The 14536-nt window shown below is 39.5% G+C and overlaps 1 protein-coding gene across 2 annotated transcripts in view; it reads left to right on the top strand.

Annotated features, from left to right (window-relative positions):
• Positions 1 to 14536, top strand: part of USP13 (ubiquitin specific peptidase 13) — a 117970-nt gene that overhangs the window by 83327 nt on the left and 20107 nt on the right. For both annotated transcript variants that reach the window (XM_027061383.2, XM_053221184.1), the window contains exons 14-18: positions 2729 to 2817; positions 5161 to 5283; positions 6914 to 6940; positions 9965 to 10108; positions 12976 to 13142. In XM_027061383.2, coding sequence (XP_026917184.1) covers positions 2729 to 2817; positions 5161 to 5283; positions 6914 to 6940; positions 9965 to 10108; positions 12976 to 13142 — 550 coding nt within the window. The remainder of the gene's footprint in view (positions 1 to 2728; positions 2818 to 5160; positions 5284 to 6913; positions 6941 to 9964; positions 10109 to 12975; positions 13143 to 14536) is intronic.

Genomic DNA, 14536 nt, shown 5'->3' with positions numbered 1-14536 from the left:
AAACTTGATGCCCCAAACCTGCAATTAATGAATGCACATCACTGATTTTGAGATTATTTTGAACAGATATATATTGAGCAGTTACTGTCTGTGTGATTCAATTTGAGACCCTCTACAGGCTACAAAGATGAATATAATATATAGCATGTTTACCTAACAGGGTAAATATAATGTGGGCTCATCTAATCTGATTTCTGGTACTCTTAAGTTGGTAGTTAGTTACCCATAACAAAGGGATGTGTTAAATTATCTACCCCTCTCCCACCACATGCCAGCCTCCAGTTCCTTGCACTGCCCATGGTATCACCAGCTGATTTACTCGCCCAGATACTGACCACAGAGCAATTTTAAGAGTCTTGGGGCTTTTCGACCACATTTTGGAAATAACTGATATACTGATGACTTTTGGCTGATCTCACTAATACATATTTTCCAGCTTTTAAGTTGATGTGGTAAGAAGAAGAGGTCAGAGAGGTGACATTTTTACGTTAGTTGAAAATAACTGCAGCTGGAGTTGGTTGGATTTTGGTGAAATTAGGACTTGGCTATATTGGAGTAAGAATGATGTTTATTATTGCTTCTCAGAAGGTAGGAAGCCTGATTAGAGATAATATTACAGTTTCTGGAGAATGAACCAGGGTAATAATAGATAAGTTCCTTAGGATCGTTAAGTTCCTGTTTTTTAAAGAACTCCCTTACATCATTGCCTGGACCCTTCTACCATCCTTGTGTTGGAGAATTTGAGATACAGAGAGGTTAAGTGACTTGCTTGGGGCAAAAAACAGGTCAGTGATAGACCAAGTCAGTGTTCAATGCCATGGATTCTAGCTCTTTTATGACAAAATAATCGTGCTAATTCCCTGGGTATACATAGTATATGTTCTAGTGGGCCAAGTGCTTTCACATCATTTTATGAACATTGCATAGTCCTGGCAAGTAGATATGATTAAGAAATCTGTTTTGTAGGTGTGAAAATGGAACCTCAGGGAGGGTCAGTGATTTGTCCACATTGGAGTGAATTAAGTAGCATTTTCTAGACCCAAATCCACATCATTTTGACCCATTTTTGGATAGTGTTTTGTCCCTGTACTATGGCTTTTCTTCTACACTAGGGGGCAGCAATGCATTTGTATTTGCTTTCTGAATTCTGGGCCCACTGCATTCCAGGTAGAAGGCAATGACTTAGATATGAAAAGTAGAGTTTGTGGGGACGGTGTTCGAGAGTCTTTCATTTTAAGACATAGTATCTGTCTACAGCTTATTTTCTTTTTTACATAACCTACTATATCCACATTGACACTCACATAGAAATGGTTGTTATAAACAAGGTGATAAATGTGGAGAGAATGAGCTGGAACTGGGGCTTGAATTTGGTATAGTAGGTAAATAGTCTGCATGAAATTGTCAAACTAAAGTCCAGACAATTCCTGAAAGTTTGAAGGGAAACTCGAGATATTGACCATATATATTAATTTAAAAATGTAAGGTCAGATTTAGATATTTTAGATGCTTATCTCATTATGTATATATATTTATATATATTTAGGATTCACATGATCATGGATTTTAGATACAGTAGTATTTTAATGAGGTGTTGGCATTTTCAGTAGTCAACCTCAACCAAAGTTTCAATAAACCCTCCTTATGTCAACTTTGTGCTGTAAGATAGTGATTCTCTGTGGGAGCAGAGATTGGGGGTATGTCAGGATTGCTTGTGGAGCTTTTCTTTTTTTTCTGTTTCTCTTTTTTCTTCTTATTTTTTTTAACGTTTATTCACTTTTTTTTGAGAGACAGAGACAAAGTGTGAGTGGGGGACGGGCAGAGAGAGAGGGAGACACACAATCTGAAGCAGGCTCCTGGCTCCTAGCTGTCAGCACAGAGCCCAGTATGGCGCTCGAACCCACAAACTGCAAGATTATGACCTGAGCCGAAGTCAGACACTTAACTGACTGAGCCACCTAGCCGCCCCAACTTGTGAAGCTTTTCAAACCCCACATACAAACATGTAGTACATGCACGTATTATCCTGCAGATAATACACACACACACACACACACACACACACACACACAGACACACACACACAGACACACACACAGTTGGTCCTTGAACAACATGGGTTTGAACTGTGTGGGTCCAGTGGGTTTTTTACAGTACAGTGTTATATTTTCTCTAGCGTATTTATACGGTAAGAATACAGTATATGATGCATATAACATAAAATATGTTTAATTGACTCTATGGTATAGGTAAGGTTTCTGGTCAACAGTAGACTATTAGTAAAGTTTTTTGGGAGTCAAAAGTTATATGTGGATTTTTGATTCCATGGGGGGTTCAGCACCCCTAACCTCTGCGTTGTTCAGGGGGTACTAAACTGTACTAAATTCTAGCAAGGGTTTTAGAAAAAGATGTCTACAGTTGAAAAGTACTTTTCAGAAATACAAAATGCCACAGCAAAATAAAAGTGTAATTTTGCACCATGCTCCAAATCACTCTCTAAGGACAACATTCTTCTCCGTTAAACATTTTCTCCTTGGGAAAAGGCCAGGAAGAATGACTGGTTGCGGGTGAGTGTGTGTCCGCTTGTGTCTGTTTGAGTGTCCTTCCTTCTCAGTGCAGTCACTGGAACTGCCAGGTGTGCCTCAGACAAAGCTTTGGATGCTTCATGAACTATAATCATGATTCTGATTGCCTTGTTTCATTGATCTAATCCCCTTGTGTTTCCCAGAACATCTCGCTTTGCCTCATTCCCTGAATACTTGGTAGTGCAGATAAAGAAGTTCACTTTTGGTCTTGACTGGGTTCCCAAAAAATTTGGTAGGTATCTTTTGCATGCTTTTGCTTGAAACATCAAATCAGCCATTCAAAAAATGGCGTGTGAAAGGGCCCATGTGGTTGGCTGTCAGAAATAGTTCCATTTCGTTCTTTTTCCATTGTCCTCACCTTTCTCTTTTGAGTCACAGTATATGATTTGCACTCATAATAAAAACTATCACATGCTGCCCACCCCTGTAATGATGCGTTCTGGGATGACTGGATTCTGAGAGTGAAAATGACATCTCCACATTATCAAATAAACCATGCTTTCCAAACTTTAACATGCACACAAATTATCTGGGATCTTGGCAAAATGCAGGTGCTAATTCAGCAGGTCTGGGGTGGGGCCTGGGATTCTTTATTTCTAACAAGCTCCCTGGTGATACTGATGCTGCTGGTGCTGCTGGTCCAGAGACCACACTTGGAGGTGCAGGTAATTGAAGGTACATGCTCCTCTTATTATTTCTCCTCTGCCTCTAAAGTAGGCAGGTGTGGCTGAGAACAGTCACTTAAATCATACAAATTTTATTAATAACAAAATGAGTATAGTCAGTTGCATTAAATAGTCAGAAAAGGGATTTGATTTTTGCCCTACTTGGGTTTTTTTCTTGCTAATTTCAGAAGCCTTTGTTAGAGGTTAGTTTTCTAGACAGTGTATGAGAACATTTTCTCCATCGTCATGATCCAACATCAAGGTGTTACTAGGCTGTCTTCAGTGCCGGAAGGACAGTTATACTCTTTGTCATTTCTCAAGCAGGTAGCTCAGGCTGCTTGCCAGTCTTAAAGATTTTCTGGTTTTGAGGGCTTAAAAAATAACTCAGGTCTTACACTGGTTAATTAAGCACTCATCTGCTCATCTGAAGGGGGTAGGTAGAAAGAATGTAAAATCAGCAGGACGGATTTCCCCAGAACCTCTAGCACTCCATGGACATGGCACTTGCTTGCCACGTGACCTTGTGCAGGGAGGGCCATGACTGATTCTGCAGCACATCTTCGATTTTCCTGGTGGAATGATTTTGTGGGCAGGATGATCATCACTCAGCCTTTCCTCTGTGGACCTGAGAAGTACCTGAGAGAGAAAACTGCTTTCTTCTAAAGGCTTTTAACTGCTTTGGAAACAGCTTTCTTATTTTTCTTTGTCATTGGATTTTCTGTAAAAATTCAGATCAGAATTCATAGACTTGCTGAATTTAAAGGAGCCTCAAAGCTTTAATGAACCTGAATTTTTCTGTTGAGGAACAACTGTATTGACTTTGTCGGACATTATGTTTGTTTTTGCTATCCCCTGAGATTGAAAAAAATTTTTTTAACTAAGCTTTTTCTCTGGGTTGTTGTTTTAAAGTAGGATTTATTTATCTGACATCATAGCTAGTTTTGGGGATAGTATTTTCAGGTTCTGTGTGCTAGTCCAAGAGACCTATCCCACACCAACATTGGGACCCATTTTTCATTATTGTCATAACTGAATATAACACTAAATCTCAGCAGACTTTTAGACTAATAAATTTTGTATTTAAGTAAGTCAGCACAATAACAACTGACCTGAGCAGTTAAAAAAAAAATACCCCAAGCCTAATACACTTAAGATTCAATTTTATTTATTTAAAACTTCATTCTTTATTACCTTAGTTAGAATGATCGCAGTGCCTGTCATGATCTGAGAAAAGGCATAATCTAGGGGCTGCAAACTCAAATGCCTAACAAGCACAGGGATTAATGTAAATGAAAGAAGTACATTGGATATAAGAAATGAGTAGCCTGGCTATCTTGGTCTTTCTTGGGTATTTCCACTTTGGATAAAGACATGGCTTAGAAAAACATTTCTTTACCAGAAGAATCAGAATAGCACAAATATGATGCTCAGGATCAGTAGGCAGCAGTGGGGTCTGTGATAGGCTCTAGGGCACATATTGTGTAGAGTGGAAGCTGAAAATTAGACCCAGGCAGTTATTACCATTTGAGAATATGCTATAGCTTTCTGTTTTTCAAAATAAGCTGGAAATAGGGATATTTAAATGAAATCTAATGATTTAAAAATTGGAATTTGTTGCCAACATTTTAAAAACATTAAACAGAAAGTGTCTGGGCCACAAATAGTCTTTGGGTTCCCAGTTTACAACCTCTTGCTTGTTCAGTGTGAAATGTTCTGTACTTTCCCTCTGCTTCTCCATTAAATCTAACTAGTCTCAGTGAGTTTACTGGTCCAGTGATCTACTCCAGGGAGCTGAAAAGCATCCCTTAGCTCTGCTTAGACACATGTACATAAGAGTTAGAGGTGCTGGTTTTAGGGGGTGATTGTGGGTTTTTGGAGAGTTGGTGAATGTAATCTCTCTAATTTTGCAGATGTTTCTATTGACATGCCAGACCTACTTGATATCAACCATCTCCGAGCCAGGGGGTTACAGCCAGGAGAGGAGGAACTTCCGGACATCAGCCCCCCTATCGTCATTCCTGATGACTCAAAAGGTACCATCTTCTGTCAGGAGGATGTTCTCTCACTGTCTCCCTGCCCCACCCGAAGATGAGGAGTCTCTTCTCTTCCACCACTCTGTTGTCCCTTGGCCATTTTCCTGTGTTTAACCCACCACAGACATACAGTAGGAGGCCTGGCTGCAACAGTAAACTTAAATTAGTCATGGGAGGAGGCACAGACCCATGATGAGTAAATGAAATGGACCTGCAGAAATCACTGGCAACAGAGGGCAGCAAATCTCCAAACAGTTTTTAGGTTATGTTGCCTCTGGCTTCCTCTGCCTCTCCTTCCCCCAAACGGACCTGTAGGGAAGATAAGGAGTGTGTTTTCAGTAGGCTTTTAGTTGTGAGGAGCTGTGTCCTCTTGGGAGTATGGTTGGACAGCCAGAAAGGGAAGTTCAATAGTGCATGTTGGTTTTAAAAATCTTGACCACATTTTACCTCCCCAGCTTAGTCACTGTTTCATACAAAGGAGCAGCTGGCTCTGTGAAGACTAAATTTTTATTTAGAAATACTTAACTTAAAAAAATTTTTTTTTAATGTTTATTATTGAGAGAGAGAGAGACAGAGACAGAGAGAGACAGAGACAGAGAGCATGAGTGGGGAAGGGGCAGAGAGAGAGGGAAACACAGAATCCAAAGCAGGTTCTGAGCTCAGAGCTGTCAGCACAGAGCCCAAAGCGGGGCTCGAACTCATGAACTGTGAGATCATGACCTGAGCCGAAGTCAGATGCCAACCAACTGAGCCACCCAGGCACCCCTAGAATACTTAACTTCTTAAGTGAAAAGGACATACAGAAAATAATTGCTTCATCTTTGTGGATCGGAGGACAGGGGCAAAAAATCTTGGTTTTATTGTTAGCTCAGTTACTGATGAAATCGGTTTCATTGTGGTTTCATTTGCTCACCTATCTATTTACTGTTCACCTTTTTAATCAGTTAATTAGGTGAATTAATAGTGATAGAGCACTCTGGGCCCCTCTACCAAAGGTTTTTCATTAGTTGAGCATTGAATATTATTGGTGACCAAGTTCAGGTGCCAAAGAAGGGTAAGGTGAATCCAGAAGGAGCAAGATCAAATTCAAGATAGGCATCTATGTTCCATTATTCTCTAGTGCTAAGGCAAATGCTAAATTGTAGAGTATGGAAAGTAGGGAATGGAACTCTACGTGGCACACTCTGTTATGTGGCATAGGTGGTCCATTCAAGGGGCCAGAGAGCAGAGATCAATGATCAGTGAGCATCAGAGAAATACAATATGGTTTATGGTTCATTAGAACTGCTCCTGCTTTCTCTGATGTTTCTAACAGAATCCTTAGTTTGTAATTATATAGAGATCTTAGAAATACAGGGAGATAAATCATTTCGTTCATTAAGGTGATAACCAGAGCATCATGTTTTATCTGATTGAAATGCCTGAAACCTGTTTATTTTCACTCCCTACTCTGATGATTTCATATTGTATAGACTTGGTGGTATGTGTTGGGGGGAGCTGAGTGGTTGACAACAGTGTGGAATCCCTCGGGGTTGAGGGATTAGAGAGTGCCCTGCATGAATTCTTTTTTTTTCTCTAAAACTCTTTGCCATGCTTTGGTCTCATTTCTTCCCTCTCCTTTAATTTCCAGATCGCCTGATGAACCAACTGATAGACCGTATGTATCTTTCGAAATTTTTCTCAGTTGTCCTACAGTTGTCATGGGTCTGACATTTATCTTTGGGAATTCAATAAAGGGGCATTGTTCTCTACATGTGTATGTGTGTAGCTTTTTCCTGGGTAGGAATGATTCTTCGTCTGCAAGTTGAGTTACCAGTAAATGTAAACCAGTGACATGGTGATTAAATGGCTCTGTAGCTCAGAAGAGTGATCATCAGCATGAAAGCCAACCAGCCCCGGATTGGAAACCTGGCCCTGCCATTTATGACTGTGCAACCTAGAAAAATTTATTTAACTTCTCTGAGCCTCAGTTTCCTCAAGTGTGAAGGTGGGCTAATGATGCCATTTCTTCCCACTCTGGCCATGAGTAGGGCTCTAGAACAATGATGGCACTGTGGCCCAGCATTTTTTCCACTCCTGCTGTTGGACAGGACATGGCTGTATTAATTAATACTCTAAAGGTTATTAGTTTCATTGGATTGTGTTAATTTTGTAGACTTTTAGTTCCTTAATCCTGTGGGAATTGGTACTCTTGGTTTTCTGAAAAGAACATAATAAACTATTTATACTGAATATTTAGAGATTAATTAGGAGGAAGAAGGAATGTTTAACACTAAATACCCTCAATCTTTTTGTCTGCAAAGCCCTCCTGGAGACAAACTTTTGTTAATTTAGAAGTTCATGTATTTTGCAAATGATTGATCATGTGGCTTAGACCTCCACATTTCTTTTCCTTGGTCAATTACGATTTGCTCTTTGCTAGAAGAAGCTGTTAGGGTCAGCGAGGGTCTTGGGAAAGCCATTGTCTCTGTGCATAATCTATAACAATAACAATGGCTGTTACTACTTTTGAATGGTTACCATGAGTTATATTGCATTTATTATTTCATAAATTCTTCCAATGATAAATAGTTTTACTATTCATACAAAATCCAGTTTCTTATTTGATTTTCACAGTAAGAAGGGCAGGGCAGGTAACCTTTTACAGAGTATAAAATTAAGACCCAGAAAACTTCAGAGCCCGAAGAGCTGGGGCCAGAACCAGATCTAGGAGTCAAATGTGCTTTTCATGCCACTTGACCTTTTCTGGAATGTGAGAGGTTTGCTGGCTGCTCCAGATCCTCCAGACAGCTGTCCTTGCAAGGCTTTTGCCCCAGGGGAGGTGAGGGGTGGTTGGACCTGACTGCCAGAGGAGTCTGTCTCTGATTGGAAGCACTCAGCCATTTTCCAGTGTTAATGGTTTGGCCATTGATTTCCTCCTAGATCTGAGCCTGCCATCTTATCAGCAATTACTTGTACTCAACAGGAGAAATAGAGTGATCTGGGATTGTTTAACATTTGCATCCTTCCTTTCTCAGATTTTTAAAAAGAATAACTGATTATTTTCTTATTATGAGAGTAAAAGGTATTTATAAATTATGAATTATCAGTAGGAGCCATCTATGGTTTCATCGCCCATCTATAATCACTGTTAACTCTTGGCACATATCCTTCCCCGTCCTTGACCCATGCCTGGCTCACTTAATTTTTCACAAAAATGGAATTAAACGCTTTCAATCTAATATGTTATTATAGACATACATACACCATTTATTGAGCTGCGCTTCTTAAACTGCATTGTAGGGAACATTAGAGTCTTATAAGATGTTGAAAGGTATCCTGTAGAGTTTCCTAGTTTCTTTACTGTAGGAGTCTTTATTACAGGATGTTTGAGTCTTCACTATGCTGATGCACCTTGTGAATTCTAAGGGGAGAATAGAGAATGTAGATTTTAAAACTAATTTGGCCATGGAAACCCCTTGTTTTGTGGTTCAATAATGACATCTCTCTTGGAACACAAGGCCACCATACAACACAACTTGGGAGCCACTGTTGTCCTAAATCATTGCTTTCTTAAAATTTGGTCTTGATAGGATGTTCTGTTTGTCTTCCTTGTATGATAAATATGTTTTGGATATAATTTTTATAGAAAAGATATCGCTCATCCTCAGTTCTACTACTACTATGTTCTACTAATTGCCGCCTTTGGCAGAATTTTCAGTAGAGACGTCACGACACGGAAAACATGAGGGATATATTTTGTGCTCCTCTTCCCCCCTAGTTGTTGGATAATTTGAGAGCACTATGTAGGTGTTTATTTGTGCACTTATACATGCATGTATGTGTATATATATAAACATGTGCAAAAGTATATACAAAAAATTTATTGGCCTATATACATGTATGCATTATACATGCATGTATTTATGTGTGTATGTGTGTACATGTACATATATATAGATACACATGCCTGTAGGTTTTAATATATATTTTTGTACATTATACATATACAGACATGTGCTTCTATGTATACACATGGACACACACACACACACACATATGTATGCACACACATCTCCACCAACATCTATCTATTATTATGAAAAGAAAAGAAAAGAAAATGCTCTGTGTCCAAGCCCAAGTTAGGTTTATAAAAGCTATCTCTTTCAAAATATTAAATGTATACCATTACAGAACATATTCTGTCTTTTCTACTTAACATTTGGGCTCTCCATTTCCCCAGAGCTGATTATTTCCTTTGACCTGGTATATATAAAATACATATATTTTCCTAAAGGCCTGGTATAATTTCCTATGGGATTTAAAGAATAGGCTTTTAGGCCTGTAGATAATTCTTTTCTCTTCAGATTTCAGTCGTAGAAAAACTGCTATAGGAAAGGTCTTGAGATGATCTGAGAGGTTGAAATGGTTCTGGGAATATACCAAATCTCCCCTTATGAAATTAGGGAATTGTTTTTCCGTGCTTGGGCTGTCCAGGTAATTAACATGTTCCTATTTAGGTCAGATATAAACTCAGCTCAAATAGCTAAATATTTGGATGACTTAAAACACAACAAAACAAAGTTAAACCACCAAAAAAGTAGCACTTTGTTTGGATAGCATGTGGACAGTGGGTGAGAAGAAGCTAAGACCAGAAGAGAGTTTACATTTTTACACCAGAATATTCTGTTGTGCCCCATAGCCTCAGACATTGATGAGTCATCAGTGATGCAGCTGGCCGAGATGGGTTTCCCTCTAGAAGCGTGTCGGAAGGCTGTGTACTTTACTGGAAATATGGGAGCTGAAGTGGCCTTCAACTGGATCATTGTTCACATGGAAGAGCCAGGTCAGTGGTTGGAAAGGGGAATAGCTTTGGAGTCTGATGAGATCTTCAGTGTTGCTAGGCCATGGAGATACTAACATGTCCTCTGAATGTGTCCCAGAAAATGACTTTTTAGCTCATGATTTAGCTTCTTAGCTCACTTTTTCCTGCCCCTCATAATTTAACTTTTTAGGTCACTTTTTTTTCTGCTTCAGTGAGGTGGCACTTTGCCTGTGGAGCAGAGTCACAGTGTTAATCTTTACTCTCACTCTCTCTGTTTTTTTAAATAATAGCTTTACTGAGATATAATTCACCTTTTTTTTTTAGTGAGTACTTTACATTTATTTATTTATTTATTTATTTACTTATTTATTTATTTTCACCTTTTTAAAAATGTTGATTTGTTTTTGGGAGACAGAGACAGAATGTGAGTGGGGGAGGGGCAGAGAGAGATTGGGAGACACAGAATCTGAGGCAGGCTCCAGGCTCTGAGCTGTCGCCACAGAGCCTGATGCAGGGCTTGAACCCACGAATCGTGAGATCGTGACCTGAGCTGAAGTCGGATGCTCAACCAACTAAGCCATCTAGGCATCCCATAATTCACCTTTTAAAGTATGTAATTCAGTGGCAAAAAGACCAGTGGAAAGATGTGGGACATACAGGCATATGTCAGAGAGATGTTGTAGGTTGAGTTCCAGACCACCACAATAAAGTGAATCAAATGGATTTTTTAGTTTTCAGTGTATATAAAAGTGTATATAGTATGTTTACACTATACTGTAGTCTGTTGAGTGGGCAATATTGTTTACTGAAAACCACTGGGTGTACACTTCAAGTGGGTGAATTATAGGGTGTGTGAATTATACCTTAATAAAGTAGACAGAAGTGAAAGCTAACTAAACAACCCCCATTTCTTCATGCACAGTTTTCTATTTCAAGTCCTTATCATTTCTTAGTTAGAAATATAGGCATATCTCATTTTACTGCACTTCATCTGATTACACTTTGCAGATACTGTACTTTCTACAAACAGAAGGTCGGTGGCAACTCTGTGTTGAGCAAGTCTGTTGGTGCCACTTTTCTAACAATATTTGCTAACTGAGTGTCTCTGTGTCACGTTTCTGGTAATTCTCACAATATTTCAGACTTTTCCATTATTATTCTATTATGTGATCTGTGATCAGTGATCTTTGATGTTACTGTTGTAACTGTTTTGGGGTACCACAAATTGCACCCATAAGATAGCAAACTTAATCCACAGATGTGTGTGTTCTGACTGCTCCACCGACCAACCATTCCCCTGTCTTTGTCCCTCTTCTTGGGCCTCCCTATTCCCTGGGACACAACAGTATTGAAGTTAGGCCAGCTAATAACTCTATGCTGGCCTCTAAGTGTCCAAGTGAAAGGAAGAGTCACACATCTCTCACTTTAACTTAAAAGCCAGGAATGATTCAGGTTAGAGAGGAAGGCGTATTGAAAACAGAGAGGCCAAAAGCTAGGCCTCTTACACCAAACAGTTAGCCAAGTTGTGAAGGCAAAGCAAAAATTCTTCCACGGAAATGAAAAGTGCTACTCCATTGAACACACCAGTGATGAGAACACACAGCAGGTTTATTGCTGATTTGGAGAAAGTTTTAGTGGTTTAGACACAAGATCAAACCAGCCACAACATTCCCTTGAACCAAAACCTAGTCTAGAGCAAGGCCCTCACTCTCTTCAGTCTATGAAGTCTGGGAGAGGTGAGGAAGCCATAGAAGAAAAGTGTGAAGCTAGCACAGGTTATTTCATAAGATTGAAGGAAAGAAGCCATCTCCATAACATAAAAGTGCAGGTTTTTCAACAATCAGGCTGTATTGTTTTACATTCTACCACCAATGTATGAGGGTTCCAATTTCTCCATATCCTCACCAACACTTGTTATTGTTTTTATTATAGCCATTCCAGTGGATGTGAAAGTGGTAGCTCATTGTGATATTGATGTGCATTTCCCTAATGATTAATGAGGTAGAGCATCTTTTGATGTCCTTGTGGGTAATTTAAGTCTCTTTGGGGAAATGTCTATCCAATCTTTTGCCCATTTTTTTTTTTTTTTGAGAGAGAGAGAGAGAGAGAGAGCACTTGTGCAAGCATGTGTGTGTGCAAGTGGGGGAGGGGCAGAGGGAGAGAAACACTCTTAAGCGGGCTCCACGACATGAGGCTTGATCTTGATTATGAGATCATGACCTGAGCCAAAATCAAGAATCTGACACTCAATTGACTGAGCCACCCAGGCAGCCCAACTTTTGCCCATTTTTAATGAAATTATTTGTCTTCTTATTGTTGAGTAGTAAGAGTTATTTTCATAATCAATACAAGTACCTTACCATATACATGATTTGCAAATATATTCTCTCATCCTGTGAGTGTTTTCACTTTCTTGATGGTATTTTTTGAAGCACAAAAGTTTGCAATTTTGATGAAGTCTAATTTTCTATGTTTTTTCTTTTGTTACTTGTGTTCTTGTTGTCATAGCTAAGAAGCCATTGCCTATCCTAAGATCTCTAACATTGAGGTCAGGGAGCCATTTTGAGCTAATCTTTGAATATAGCTTGAGGTAGGGATCCATCTTCATTCTTTGTATGTGGACATGCAGTTGTTCCAGCACAATCTGTTGAGAAGACTGCCCTCCCCCATTGAGTGGTCTTGTCAAAACTCAACTGACCATAAATCTTTGGGTTTATTTTTGGACTCTCTGAATTCTGTTTTAGCTGATCTATATGTTTATCCTTAATGCTAGTACCAACTGTCCTGATTATTATAACTTCGTAGGTATTTTTCCTTCTTAGCTCTAAAATGTTGTTTATTTCAAGACTAAAAAAAGGAAAAGACCTGAGAATGATTATTTTCCCCAGATTTTGCCGAACCACTGACCATGCCTGGTTATGGAGGAGCGGCTTCTGCTGGGGCCTCTGTTTTTGGTGCTACTGGATTGGATAACCAACCTCCGGAGGAAATTGTAGCTATCATTACTTCCATGGGATTCCATCGGAATCAGGCTATTCAGGCGCTACGAGCCACGGTAAGCGTGAGAGACAGTGTGAGAATACTCTCCACTTATTGGAGGTCATGTGTATTTCTGCCAGTAGCCGTTGGGCTTTCCAGTGTCCTTTGATCATTTGGAATCATGTTCATCTCACTCTGTACCCCACCATGGCCCATAGAAATTATATTTGCATGTATTATATATATAGCTAAAATAAATGATTGGGGGGAATTATATGGACAGCTTAAGAACAGGGAGTAAAAAATAAAAATAGGGAGATAATGCAGCCAGGGCAAGATGACCAAACCTAAAGAAACTGTATCATCTTGGTGTTTATTACTCGCAGGGGTCTGAGATTTGACTTGGAGCTTCCTTGTGGCCTTAGAGCAGAGAAGGATGCATTAGATTCAGTGTTCAATAAGGCAGTTCTTGAGGAGAAATTTTACGTTTCTGAGACCAAGACCTTGGAGAAGTGTCTATCAAAAGTCCTCACAGAGAAGACTGAATGGCTTCTGGAATTTTCCATTTCTGTTTCTCTCTGAGGAGAGAGAAGATGCTTCTGGTATTAATGAACTTCTGATGTTATCAGGAGAGAAGAGACCATGCAACTAGAGGGTACATAGAAGTCTTCCTCTTATAGTACAGATACCTGTTTAATATTGAGGGAAAGTACTTTTTTTTTTTCAACCCACCCTCCCTTGCCACACCATATCCATTTTTGAGTGGATGTCTGCTACTGATTCTTTCTTACCTTTCCTGACTGGTTGCCTGCTGGGGTCCATTGTTGAGGTCATATAACAGTTCTCAACTGATGCATGGGGTGTGGCTGGAGCAATCTGTTTCCCTTTAAAATGCTTGAAATATCTCAACTGGAGTTAGTTTTCATTCGGGGTACTTGCTTTGCCCCACTTATTTTACTGCCTGAGTGTTTCATTGGAGATTCTGATGATGTTGAAACAAATTCTTTAACCTGCCATTGATATCACAAACAGAGGAAAATGTTTTTATGGTCAATTGTTTTTAACTTCATGGAGTTCAGTTTAAAACAATATAACCTAACTAACCAATGCTGTCACCATTAATCAAGGCATTAATCTTGTCTCTACTGCAATTTCAACAGTTCTGCTGACATTGAGGGAGAAGATGCACTAACATGGTACTCACATTGGCATCCCTTCTACCTGGCATGGCTCTGCAGAAAACACAGTTGATAGGGAATGTGGTGCATGCAGTTATTGTGGCCTGAAAAAGGGCTGTTCTTAGACATAGGCAATACTCTTTGATATTCTGCACCTCATCAGTAGCATTAGCCTGTGGGAACACTGAGCTAAGACTGATAGGGACTTTGGAATGCTGGTCTGCTGCTCAGAACTGTTTTCTGGTGAATCCAATTACAGCCCCAGTTGGGAGACTCAGAGAATACCAGCTAA

This window comes from Acinonyx jubatus, chromosome C2, assembly GCF_027475565.1.
Source record: "Acinonyx jubatus isolate Ajub_Pintada_27869175 chromosome C2, VMU_Ajub_asm_v1.0, whole genome shotgun sequence".
NCBI classification, from domain to species: domain Eukaryota; kingdom Metazoa; phylum Chordata; class Mammalia; order Carnivora; family Felidae; genus Acinonyx; species Acinonyx jubatus.
Note: the sequence above shows the minus strand (reverse complement) of the source record. Positions and strands in the feature narration are given on the sequence as shown.